Consider the following 13,470-nt stretch of genomic DNA (forward strand, 5'->3'; position numbering starts at 1 on the left):
ATACGTTTTGTCTTATTGGAAAGAAAACTGCCAAGCATGAAATTCCTTCCCTGCCCTACAGTATTCTTGGGGGGGGGGGGGGAAGCTGCCACTTCATTGTTTTGTGTTATCAGCTGAAAGTGTTCTTAATTCAAGGCCCCACCAAGTCGACTTCTGAACCTCCTTCAAAATTATGGCAAGGGCTTGAAGTGTGTAAAATAAATGTAGGCAAAATATTATACCTAGATATTCCTACCTTTTTGCTTTGGAAATAAACCAACCATGCCCCGAAGGAAGAGCATTTTCCCACACTGGAAAATCAGATCGTAAAAGTGAATAGAGTGACTGTTAAGCACTGAAGGAGTGTGCGCTAGAGTTTATACTAGTCTGAAAGAGAGAATTGTTTTTTACTGATTCATGACACAGCATTGGATAAAAGTATCATTAATTACTGAACTCTTCATTGTCTGTTGGATTAGGCAGACAGGATGCATTCCGTGAATGCATGACTGCACTGGGGCTGTGTTTGGGTCGACCTAACTGGCCCTTTTCTCCTTGGGGTAACTGAACATTGGTAGCATCAGCACTTAGACAAAAAGCTGCTCCATTTACTACACAGTATGTCTGGCTTATGCACCTTTCTGCATGCATATCAGTACTACTTTTACAGGTTGGAAGGGGTAGAGTGCATATTTAACACATTTAATTTAAACCTAACTACAGTTGTACCAGTAATTTATTAAGCTAAACACCCTTTAGGTTAAGATGAGCTCAGAAGGCTCAGCAGGTTAAGCATACTAGTCTTTCACCTCAGAAGACCTAGGCTTTTAAATCCTGCTTAGTTCACATGAAAATGAATTCAGTAGTCTCATTCTAGCCCCTAGAGGAAAACTATAAATATTGCATTGCCTCCATACATCATGGCAAAAATTGAGGGCTTCTGTTAAAGAGAAATTCAGGATTGAGGTGCTGAAAGGGCTTTGATCAGGCATTGGCAGGACCGACGGCATCAGTTTTACCCCTTCCCTAACCCCACTTCCCAAAAAGCAACTAATTTCAGGGAACTAGAAAACCTGGGATTTTTTTCTTAATATACGTGTAATCTCTTACAGTCCTTGAAAACTTCAACCATTATTTTTTGAACATTTTACCAATACTTTTCCCTTCTATGAGTGGTCCTACACTTTTTATGCTGTAATCAGATTTTCATAAGTAGTCCAGTGAGTGATATGTCAGGAAATTATACTTCATGACTGTGCATCAGAGCATATCTTCATAACGGTGAAAATTGCAGTATTCTGCACCTCTAGGTCCACAGAGAGAGAGCGCTTCCGTTGGAAGATACTGTTTTCTTGTTCAAGACCATGGTAAGATTTCAAATGAATGGAGCTTTGGGTATAGTAATTTTATTGTCCTTTCAATCTCAATTCATCTTGTATGCAGTATATATGCACTAGCTTGTCCAACTGGGACAAAAATCGTGGATATAAATTCTGCTACTGCCCTTCATTCCATCCTTTCCACTCTGAAGCAATTTTAGAAAATGGTGGGATTATAACATCAAACATGAATTTAAGCCAGTAGGCTGGAGTGAGTATGCTGAAAAAATGGAAGACATCGTGTCTGTATGTGTTAGTTATATGGTATGTGCATGCATTGCAACAGCCAGCTCCATTCATATTGGCAGATGCTTTTTATCTAAATGCCATGGTGTTCATATAATACATGTCAATCTGAATATATATGCTTTTCTGTTCTTACAGACATGGCTGGATCCTGCCAAGGAGATAAAAAAACAGGTTCATGGTAAGTGGATTGAGTTAATCTTTTTTTTGTTTGTTTTGTTTTCCTTCCCACTGTAGATATTTATAGACTTGGCACATAACCTAGAGAACCCCTGAGGACTAGCTAGAGTTCACGTAAGAATATTTGGCAGGGACCAGCACCAGTTCAGACAGCACATACTCTCTTGTATTTTACACTTAAGGATTTGCGGGTCTTAAGAACAACAGTGGCATTTTTTCACAATGAAGTATCGTGTCCAGTATCTTGTGCCAGTAGGCAGACAAATACTAGACCATCACACTGTAATCCAGAAATAAATAGATCTTTAATCTGACATTATGAGAGGGAGGGGGAACTAATTAAAGTTAATAGAGGACGTGGGGAAGGGGCAAAGAAAGTTGCATGCTGTAGCAAGCTTCTCCGAATACTTCTGGACAACTCTGGTATCCAGAAATATTGCAAGTGACTTCAGTGGGGTCAGAATAAATAACTGATGCTGTGAATAACACAACTGCTCTGTGAAGTCTACTAATATTGATGAAGCAGAGTTAATATAAGTCTAGGTTGAAGCTCGCTTTTCTCCGAAGAAAAATGCTAGGAAACTGAAAGAAGTAGATAGTGGTGTTAGTTTAAAGTCAAGCAGGAGGGGAGGGCACCTTAGAGACTAACCTGTATGGCTATGCAAAGCTTTCAGTCCCTGATTTGATTCGGCGGAGATTTGGCCCGATTTTGGTGACTGAATCTCCAAATCCAGATTGAATCAGGCGACCCTTTAATCTCTCTGAATTGATTTGGAGAGATTCGGAAAGATTTCGACATAGACGCAGCTTAAACGTTTTTTCTGAATACCTCGAGGTACCAGTCGGCTGATGAATGCTGAGATGCTGGGGCAGATGGAGCATCCCACAGGAGCGCTGGGGGCTCCCCAGCGTGCTCGGCAGCAGACCTGGAAGTGGACCAGAAGCACTTTCAGGTCTGCCGGGGAGTGCATGGAGGGGGCCCTGTGCCACCTGCTCCATGACTGGTGCCTCCTGGGTCTGGGGGGGTACCTGGGGTCCTCCCGTGGCCGAGTGGATGGGGACGGGGTGCCCCCCTGCGCGCTCCCCTGTGGACCCGGAAGTGGACCTACTTGGAAGTGCTTCTAGCCCACTTCCGAGTTTGCTATTGAGCATGCGGGGGCCCTTCTGCACTCCTGTGGGATGTTCTACCCGCCCCAGTATCACAGCATTCAGAAGCTGCACCTGGTACCTCGAGGTATATAGAAAAAACATTTAAAGCTGTGTCTATGGCCAAATAGCTGATTTTCTGAATTGGCATTGAATCTTCAGATTTGGATTTGGACGAATCAAATCAGGGAAAGTGATCTGAATCAACAATTCAAATCACTGTCGGATATGGGCCGAATCCAAATCTGAATTGAATATGGCCTAGTTTGTGCACCTGTACTAACCTGTTCAGAAAGAGAGAAGCTTTGTAGGTGACAGCCTGCTTCATCAGCCCTGTCTTTTGCCTGAAAGCATTGAAAGTAAAATTCTGATCTGTGTTAGGTTTATGGGGAAGAAATGAGAGGAAGAGGAGAGATTTCAGCATAGCTGTGAACTGAAGACGCTCTTTATATGGTGTGAAAGGAGAAAACCCCATTCGGTTTGATAAAAGAATAGGCCAGGGAAAGTTTTTTCTCTTCAATCATCTCTTCCTTTTTACAAGCTACATAAGGAATTGTTTGCTCAGGGCTTTGGCTGCTTTTACCTGTGTCATACCAAAGCCAAATGTATGATCCAGTGGGACAAGTGCAAAATCCTCTATAGAGTTAACATTAAAAGGAGATCTCTGTTTCATTCATTTGATTAAGGTGTCCAATTGAAAAGAGTTTTCATGAAAATGGCATGATTAGGATAGTGTTGTTGTAGTGTTATAGCCTTGAACGTCCAGAAAAATGCACGAGGCAAGCATTTTGTGGGTAATATCTTTTATTGGACTGACGTAGACAAGTTTTTGGGTACCACTGTGCCCTTCTTTGGGTAGGGGGGGAGACAAAGCATGGCTAAAGAGCAGATAGAAAAAGGCTTGAGCAAAACTCCATATATAAGTAAAATCAGAATATAGGAGGTATTATCAGGTAGCCAACGCATGAGAAACGCAGTAGAAAGGGTAGCTTAAGTAGAAGAGCAAGACTATTCAAGAGGGTTGCTATCATGGGGATCAAGTAGATTATAATGGGCCATGAAGTCAGTGCATCTGTTTAGTCCCTGATTCTTAGTGTCCAGTAAGTTAACAAATTTTTGCTCCCAAGGCTATCTTTTGAAAGTATTTTGTAAATTTCCCTTGAGCACAAGGACTGTGAGGTCAGAAAGGGAGTGTGTTTTTTCTGTTAAAAAAAAAAAAAAAAAAAAAAGTTCTCAGACCTTTGTTCTGGTGTCCCTATCCTTTATCTCTTTTTCTTTGTTTGTTCTGGTGTGTAATTTTTTTCTAGTTCATCCACATATCTTCCATGTGGGCATTTGGTACACTGGATGAGGTATGCCATGTTCTGGGATAGATGTGTAGGTTCCATGGATTTATGGTAAAGGCAGGGTTTTGTTCCACTACCAGCCTGCTGACCAGCAGGGAATTTGCTTCTGATGAGGAGCGGCAGAATTAGGGGGCTGTCTGAATGCCAGGAGTGGTGGGGATGCTGGGTTTTTTTTCTCTCTCTAGTTAAAATGGGTTGCCCTTTTTACTACAGTTCTCTTCTCTCTTAGCTACTGATAACATCTCCAGCTTTTATTTACATATGGAGTTTTGCACAAGCCTTAATTTTTATCTGCTCTTCAGTTCTGTTGTCTACTTCCTCTCCCTGCCCCCGAGCTGAGGAAAAACACAATGGTACCTGAAAGCTTGTGATATGTTCCTTCCAAAGATACAGATGGTTCAATAAAAGATATCACCCAGAAAAATCCTTGTCTCTTGCATGATTAAGATACAGACTCATAGCAGGGGATGATTATTTTCACCATACAGGCCCAATAAGCTTATCTATGCATCTCCCTTATAACAGACAATCACCCAGATTTGCTCTTGAATAATTTGGGTATTTCTGGGACCATACAATGGAGATGGCAGGTTTTGTCATTAACTCCAATTACAATGTTGTATAAAAGACAGTTCTGTAAAAGGAGTGGGGTTTTTTTTTATGGCTTCCTTCTCTATTTAAGGTTTATTAAATCTCTTAGGAAGTCAAACTGTGAGTTTTGTTTCCTTGATTTTTAAATATCATTTTAACCTAACAGGGTATATGGTACAGAATAAAGTAGTTCTATTTTTATTAGGTTTTTTAGAAACTTTAGAAATTACTCCTAGAATATTCTATGCCTTTGCTCTGGTCAATTATCTGAAGGTAAAATTGACTGTCAGCTCCAAGAAAGAAAAAAGGTGTCTTCATTTTAACATATGAAAACATTTTCAGGTACCAAAAGGCATAGTAGTTTTTACTCTCTCTAAAGACAGAGTAATGGTACAATTAATTTCAACTTTGGCATCTTACAGTCATAATTGTACTGTTACATTAATATGTGCATCAGCATTTGTTATTTTCAATTAAAAAATGTACGTATATGCTCCCTTATATCATGGTGGGCTGTATTTTTGTATGAAAGTTTAGTTTTGTATCTTTACTCACAGTAGTTTGCTAAAATAGTGGCTGATCTTACATTTTAAATACAATTACAATGACTATAGAAATCAGGAGTATGTTCTGTTGGAAGGTGCTACCATAAGTTTCATAGCACATCTATATTGAAGCATTTTAGTCTTGCCCTGCAAAACCCTTGCTGTCCTAGCCATGGGTGTGTTTTAAAGAGACTGAGAATTGTACTGAATTTATATGATGTTTGTGTTGTGTGGGCCAAACTCTTATTAGGTAGTTGAAGCCACTAAGCATGCCTCTCCCCAAGGGAGGTTGGAAACTTAGATTTTTAGTAGTGAAATATTAACTCATTAACCCACCACTATTTGATCTCTGTTCATACCTCATTGCCTCCTTCTTTCTTTTTATAGTAGTAATAAAGTGTTTTATGAGGAATAGGTCCTAAAGCACATGAATTCAGAATTTAATATTAGCTATGATGTCTTTCATATGAATGGTCTTATCCTTACTCTGGTCTGTTTACCTGCTTTCTTAGGGAAAGCGCTTGAAACCTAAGTTATGTAGATGAGGACAAATTGGGGATTTTACTACTGCTACAAAAGCAGTGTTCTTGCAGCCAATTATCAATTCAGTAGGCATTATTTAAAACATTGCAAGTTGCATGTTTTGCTTTACTTGGAAAGCCCAATTAGATATTCAGAACATTCATAAGACTTGAGTATTGTAAAGCTTTTTATTTTTCAAAACTGGTTTGCTTCTAATTACAGGAGGTCCCTGGGACTTTACGTTCAATGTGAAGTTTTATCCACCAGACCCAGCACAACTGACAGAAGATATAACAAGGTAAAGACATATACCATTGCCTATTAATTTTGCTAATTGAGTAATTGGTCCAGTAAAGTATGGTGGGAGCTTTTAGAAAGAGAGAGCATACTATTTGAACACTGTAGCTAAAAGTGGAGATCCAGTTGTGGGGTTCTTCCTTTTGTTGTTCATGTTCTTTCTGCACTGAAGACTACATGAGCAAGGCTAGTTAAATGTAGTGGTGGAACATAGTGTTGTGGTGGAACATGTATAAGCTTAAAATACATACTTGTTAAAGTCTGGAACAAAGTCTGGTTGCAGTGGTCAGATGTATCCTCTGCTCTATTTGGAGGGAGGTGCCTTTTACCTCATGAGCCTTTATTCAGGCTACTACAGCTGTGGTCTTTATCCTTTGACTGAAGGGTGCGCACTAACTTTTTTATTCCTTGCAAGCTAAAACCAGCAAAGCTCCATATCAGTCAACACTTAACCGTGGCCTTCATCTTACCTTTGGGAGCTTGAGCTCAAAAAAGCTGAGGTTTTTGTTTTCCATGCCTTCTGTGGTAAATCATACTTTCTTCTTTTTCTGTAGGTATTATTTGTGTCTTCAGCTTAGACAAGACATTGTGACAGGGCGGTTGCCTTGTTCCTTTGCAACGTTGGCCCTGCTGGGTTCTTATACAGTCCAGTCTGAGCTGGGGGATTATGATCCAGAGCTACATAATGCAGATTATGCCAGTGAGTTTAAACTGGCCCAAAACCAGACAAAAGAACTTGAAGACAAAGTTATGGAACTACATAAAACATACAGGTGAGTGCTGGCATTAGAGGAATTTGTCTAGGCACAACAGGAAAAGGAATAATTAAGAGAAACGGCTGTTTCCTTATCTTTCCCAAGTTTTCTGTGTTTAGTATCCTCTTATACCATAAGTCTCAGCTATGAACCTGAAATGGAACGGCAGTAAAAGAAAGATTTCATTTAGTAGATGAGTTTTGAGTTAGCAGAGAAAATCCAGCTGTTTTAAAAAAGAAAGGGCTCATGTGAAGGAGTCAGAAAGTTCCAGTAAAAGTTCTTCCAGAGCCCGTAACCCACTTCTTCATACCAGTAGTAGGACAGTGTCCAAAGGAGTTAGAATTAAAATTTATATTACTGTAAATATTGCAACTAGATGACCAGCCCAGGACTGCCCACAGAAATGACTTGCTCACAAAAAGTGTGGTTGCCTTTACTGCTATTTTAACTTGCCTGCACTTCCGTTTTGTCAGTTTGTCAGTTTGTGCATTGTGTCATAATCCTAGAATGTAAACTTTTGGGGACAGTGGCTGTCTAGTAGGGGCTACCTCAGCTATTCAGTTGCAGAAGAATTCTTGAAAATATTAGCGAGATAAAGATATTCTTGAGAATCTCATTTAACTAAAGGCTGTGGGATAAAGCTTGCTCACCACTCTTTCACTCTTGTTCTCTCTCTGTCTTCTCCCGCACTAGGTAAAGAGACTGTTTTGGAAGAGCTCAGTGAAATTAGAAATGTATTTTTTAAAAGCGGCACTTGTGTGGTCTCTATCTGGTATTTCTCTAACAGCAGGAATGAACTTGATTCTATGTGGAACTGCATGGTCTGCTTGCTTTTAACCTTGTCCTTCCTCCTTATCTCTCTCCTGTTTTATTTATTACTGACTCATATGCTGTCTGCAGTTAGGCTGTAAGCTGATTGTGGGAGGGACCTTATCTTTCCATGTGTGCAATAAGTGTCTAGCTGCATATTGTAGCCTAGATTCTGTTGGGGTCCTCTGGCACTTCTGTGTTACAAGTCATAGCCAATATTATACAACACTCACAACATTTCAAGTACGTGTGTGAGAGCTGTTAATAATAGTGAGGTCCATGTAATTTCTCAGTCTTGCTGCTTTTTTTGGCATTACCCTGATTTGCAGTAGGTAGGTGTTGTAAGTAGTATTGGTAGAATTTATGGGGCACCAGAGCTGTTCTTGGCAATGTATTGACCTGGGAGTTCATGATCTAATTGCATAGACAAAGCTAGATCATCACATCTTGGCCCAGAATAAGGATCTCTTAGAACAGAGCAATATTTATTTTTGTATGTGTAAGAGTACATCCAGCTGAGACTGGGTAATATTATTAAAGGAAGCAAACTTCTTCATACAGCCAATATCTGTGAAAAAGCACCTCTGATACCACACTAGAAGATTACAAAAACAAAGCCAAGCCTTTGCTATTTTATACACATGTATAGTAATATTCAGTTACATTGAGATGTGTGTTTTAAGTGCTAAGAGAGTAGTGTCATGAAGTCCCAATCATTTTGGTATATAGCTTTCATACCATCCAAAGAGGGGATGATTCTCTGTCCTGGTCTGAGTCTTAAGCCTATAACCTTCTGACCTGACACAGGCTGCCAGCTGTGTCACATTAATGACTACAGAAAACCAAAAGCAAAGTGAAACTTTCTCCAGGGCAAATATAAACTAATAATATTAGTAATTGTAGCCTGCATTGGTGGATTTTGGGTCTCTGGGTGATATCAAAGCTATAATTAACACCTTAAATTCAGACTCTTGATTGAGTATTTTAAACGGATTTCCTCCCTGTGTGTAATGAAGGGGAGAGGAAGTGAGGAATATAAGCTTGTCAGTTGCTCAATACTTCAGGACCAGAAGTCAAAGGGCATTGTCCTTAATAGAGCATGCAGCTAACATTGCTGAGTGATTTATTTGACTGCTGTATTCCATTAAAACAAAATAACCAATTCATATGAACCCCCCCATCAAATTCATTAAATGAGAGCAGAAATAACATGCATCTTTAAATGTGTTGAATTATAAAGACTTCCCCTTGCATAGATGAATATGTTAATTTCTGAATATCGTTCTATGACCTTTGAACATCAGATGGCTTTAAGTAAAGATTTCAATGTTAAACATGGTCTTGTGGCCATGTTTATTTGAACTATGCAGTCTTTCTTTATAAGAGAGAAGTTGTGGCCTTGTTTTTCCATTTAAAGGATTAGAGCTACAATATTAAATTTTCTTTTGGTCAGTGCACCCTAGGGTTGATATTTTTATATAAAATGTTTGTAAACAAGACTTAGAAGCAGTGAGCAAAATGAAACATACATAAATTAACTGTTCCAGTGCAGCATTTGCACAGATTTGGCACAATAGAAGCCTATTAGCAAGAACTTCAATAACATTGAAAATGGCCCTATTATCAGGATGTTTCTGTTAGCCAAAGTTGCATTGTATTGCCTCTCCTGTGGACAGGACACCATCTGTTCCCGGAAAATGTCTCATTCATCTAGGCTGTTCCTAATAGGAGACTCCTATTAAGTGATTTCAGCTGCCCTTCCATTTAATTCTCAGAACAACAGCTGGATTCTAAAATGTATTGAGGTAAAGCAGTTAAGAGGATTCTGCAGTTCACTCTATGCCTTCACAAAACTTAATATGTTCATTTTTTTTTCCAAGAGAGATTTTCTTGGGGAATCAGTGCTGAGATGGGTAGATATTGCTGCTTTGACATCTGTGTTCCTCTTCATAGGCATAAATAATGAAACATCTTCATAAAAATTAGATCCAAAGGACAAAAAGTGCGAGAGATTCTTCTGTAGGCATCACTTGTCTCCTCAGTTTAGGAGAATACAACAATCAAGAGCCCAACAACTAATTGGCTTAATAAGCGATTACTTTAAAAACCAGTCTTTGTTGTCAGTAATACTGAGACTATTGTCTTTCTTTCTCCAGATCCATGACTCCAGCACAAGCAGACCTGGAATTTCTTGAGAATGCAAAAAAGTTGTCAATGTATGGAGTTGATCTTCACCAAGCCAAGGTAAGAATTAACATTTATTTCTGTAGTGTTCTGTTTTCTTTATAGTGGGCGTCAGTTGGGCCATAATATTCTTGCTAAAAGATTTAGGCAGACAGCCAGCTAGCTGTCATTTATAGAAATGCAAATGAACGATAGATATTGCTTGTGTGCATGACTGCAAACATTGTAGAAGAAGCGATTCCTCCAGCTTTGCTTGTTATTTATATACTGTAGGAAGCTCATTACAAACCTATTGAAGTAGATGGGTCTTTGGTTTGAAGCACCTACTAAGATGTTATGATCCTGCAAAGTAAGGTATTCACAGAAGTCAGAGGCATGCAATATAAACCGTAAGAGATCAGAGAGCATTTTGAGAAAAGGAGGAGAATGTTAGGACAGATATGAAGAAAAAATGTTGGCCTTGGGCACATGGAAAGCTGGAGGTTGTTCTGACCATGAGGGTTGGAGACTAATTCAAGTGGGATTCAGGAAAACAAACAAACAAAAGTAATGTTTTAGAGGACAAATATTGTGTGATAAATTGTTGAGGCTTATAACTCCAACCCAGTTATATGTTTGAATCTTTATTTGCTTTCTTAGGATTTGGAGGGTGTAGACATCATTCTAGGAGTCTGTTCCAGTGGCCTTCTTGTCTACAAAGATAAACTGAGAATCAACCGCTTCCCTTGGCCCAAAGTTCTGAAGATTTCCTACAAACGCAGCAGCTTTTTTATTAAGATTCGGCCAGGGGAGGTATAGCTCGAGCTTTTTTTTTTCTTTCTTCCACTTGTTATATATAAGAACATGATTGAATTGGTTTTAGTTTTACCAAAAGAATAGAGAAGTATTGTGAGTAAAGCTAGTTCTGTTCCTCAGTGTATGATAGAACAATTATGGTTTTCATTTTAACTAGTATTTCTTAATTACTTTTTCAGCATAGTTATAGCTTGTCTATACTGTAAAACCAGTGGACCTGTTTAAGGCTATAAAATATTATTTGAATTTTAAATTGTATGGTATATAGTGCCACCTACTTGCAGAGTATGGTACGCTGGAGTTAACGTTTTCTAATCAGCACAGTTTGCCCAAACAAGCCAAGTACATGTTGGCTGAGGAATGGCTTTCCTATCTCATGATGATTTTCATGGTTTAAAAAAAAAAATGCTTTCCCAGTCAGAACCAGGATAAATCAAAGATCTATTGAATATTGTTCACAGAAAAAGGCACATCTCTTTCACAGACTCCAAAAATAGCTACTAGGCCAGCGTTTGGGGCTTTCGCCACCTGGGCTGTGGGAAAACTGAGGTTCAAGTCTGTGGTATGATACAGACAGCACATATACTTGAAGCTGAATTTCTAGTAGATAGTTTGTGAATATCCTAAATGCTGAGTTATTGGCTATTTGAGAATGGGGTGGAAAGTAGGGGGAAGGAAAATTCTCCCTCTCCTCCTCACTTTTTTCCATCCTGAGAAATCTTTTTTTTTTTTTTTTTTTTTTTTATGGAACAGTTTTGGTGGAACAGTTTTTATTTTTGGGGCGGGGTTTGTTGGGAAATTCCCAGTTAGCTCAGTGCTTATCAGATCCTTGTTGTTGGATCTGTAAATTAGATACTCATATGTTTCTATAATCCAAATAAAGCAAGACATTTTGATCTTTCTGATGTTATTTTGAAATGTAACTTCAAAGTGGCAAGGAATGGTTCTGCAGACAGACTAACTTTTTATCTTCACGAAAAGCAAGTTAGATGTGCATTTCACCAGACCTCAGATGACCATTGACCTTCAGAATATTGTACTGTTATAGACTAAAATAAGTAGGTAGCAACATTTTTGATGCTGGGCCAAGTTGTGCTCTTCTATGTGTGGGGTGGAGGGGTGTGGATCTCTTTCCTGAGTAGAAAGAGGAACATGGATCTCTGCAGCAGAGTTCCCCTTTCTTCCCTCCCTTATTCCTGCCTCTCATCAATACAGCATAGACAGAAAAGGAACAAGTCCATGATGGACAAAATGTTGGACAAAATCCCCTAGACATGATACCCATCATAAGCTATGCGTCATCTCTAGCCTTCTGTTATGAAAATCCTTCTTTAGAAGGGATCCTGGAGCTTTAATGCATAGGATGGGGGTAGTGTCACAGCTGCTGCAGAAGTCAACTCCATATAGATGGGTTTGTTCTCTTTTTGCAGGTTTTTTTTCATCGTAGGCTCCCAGAAATTGTTAATATAATTCCACATTTGGGATTAGAAGTATTTTATCCCCAGTTCCAAAAATGGTACTTTCTGCCATACCAGATGTGCGTGCTAGGATGTGTCATTTTGGGCACTGGGGATAAAATGTATCTGATTTCCAATGATTCAACTGCAGGGGTGAACTCAACACTGAGATCTGGTCCCTGATGCTAGGCTCCTCACCTCCAGCAACTTGAAAGGCACACCATGCAGCCCAGACTGGGAAAATCAGTTTCCCCATGCTGGCCTGGAATCTTGCTTTTTTAAGTTCCTGAGCAGCTGTGAGCCCAACATTGAGGAGAGGTTCCTAAGGGTGGGCTTCATGTGCCACAGGAGCTTAAAAGCAGGTGTGTAGCCCAGCTGCGTGTGCTGCCCTTTGAGCATGCTGCTGGCTCCCTGCAGCCTGCCGTATTCAAAGGATGTATATGCAGCTGGGCTGCACTTACCACTCCTGGATGCCTGCATGGCACATGTTCAAAATATAGCACAATACAGGCCAACCCCATGGAACACTCTTGTGGCTGGCTTAGCATTTTATGGTGTCTTAAATAGTTTGTATGTGTGGCCTGTTGCAATCTATTGTGTAATTAATGTGTTATTTGTATGATAAATATAACATCCACCAAAGGCCTTAGGATATTTACTGGGTTGGTGGATGGTTTCTGCCTAGGTGGTTTTATTTGGGTATGTTCCACACAGGTTCTATGCAGGTGATCTTCTCCATATATTAGCCATTGCTATAATTAAATATTCTGTTTTACTGTTTTCCATAGCAGGAACAATATGAAAGTACTATTGGGTTTAAACTGCCTAGTTACCGGGCAGCTAAGAAGCTGTGGAAAGTCTGTGTTGAGCATCACACATTTTTCAGGTATTCTTTCCTTAATCTGTATGTCTCCTTTTTATCAAATATGAGATCTTTTCTAAAGCAATACTGATTTTAAGTTTCTGTATCTGTAATTCCTTTGCAAGTGAATGCTGTGTGCGTCTCTCCTTCAGACAAGGTTCCTTGGGTGAATCTGATATCTTTTATTAGACCAACCCAAATAGTTGGAAAATAATTATTAAGCAAGCTTTCAGGTTCAAAAACCCCTGACCAAATTCTTAACTGGCATATTGATTATGTATTTTATTGGGTATTTTTCCACATCTTGTTTGATTCCTGTCCCTAAACATGGTTTCGTTCAAATAAAAGATTCTTCAGTAAAATAGAGACTAAAGTT

At 39.3% G+C, this 13,470-nt stretch overlaps 1 protein-coding gene across 27 annotated transcripts in view; it reads left to right on the forward strand.

The window, feature by feature from the left end:
• Positions 1–13,470, forward strand: part of EPB41 (erythrocyte membrane protein band 4.1) — a 154,409-nt gene that overhangs the window by 86,219 nt on the left and 54,720 nt on the right. For all 27 annotated transcript variants that reach the window (XM_019488587.2, XM_019488540.2, XM_019488534.2 and 24 more), the window contains exons 5-10: positions 1,743–1,785; positions 6,157–6,232; positions 6,786–7,004; positions 9,953–10,040; positions 10,620–10,772; positions 13,021–13,118. In XM_019488587.2, the coding sequence (XP_019344132.1) occupies positions 1,743–1,785; positions 6,157–6,232; positions 6,786–7,004; positions 9,953–10,040; positions 10,620–10,772; positions 13,021–13,118 (677 nt within the window). The remainder of the gene's footprint in view (positions 1–1,742; positions 1,786–6,156; positions 6,233–6,785; positions 7,005–9,952; positions 10,041–10,619; positions 10,773–13,020; positions 13,119–13,470) is intronic.

Source organism: Alligator mississippiensis, chromosome 6 (genome assembly GCF_030867095.1).
Source record: "Alligator mississippiensis isolate rAllMis1 chromosome 6, rAllMis1, whole genome shotgun sequence".
NCBI lineage: Eukaryota > Metazoa > Chordata > Crocodylia > Alligatoridae > Alligator > Alligator mississippiensis.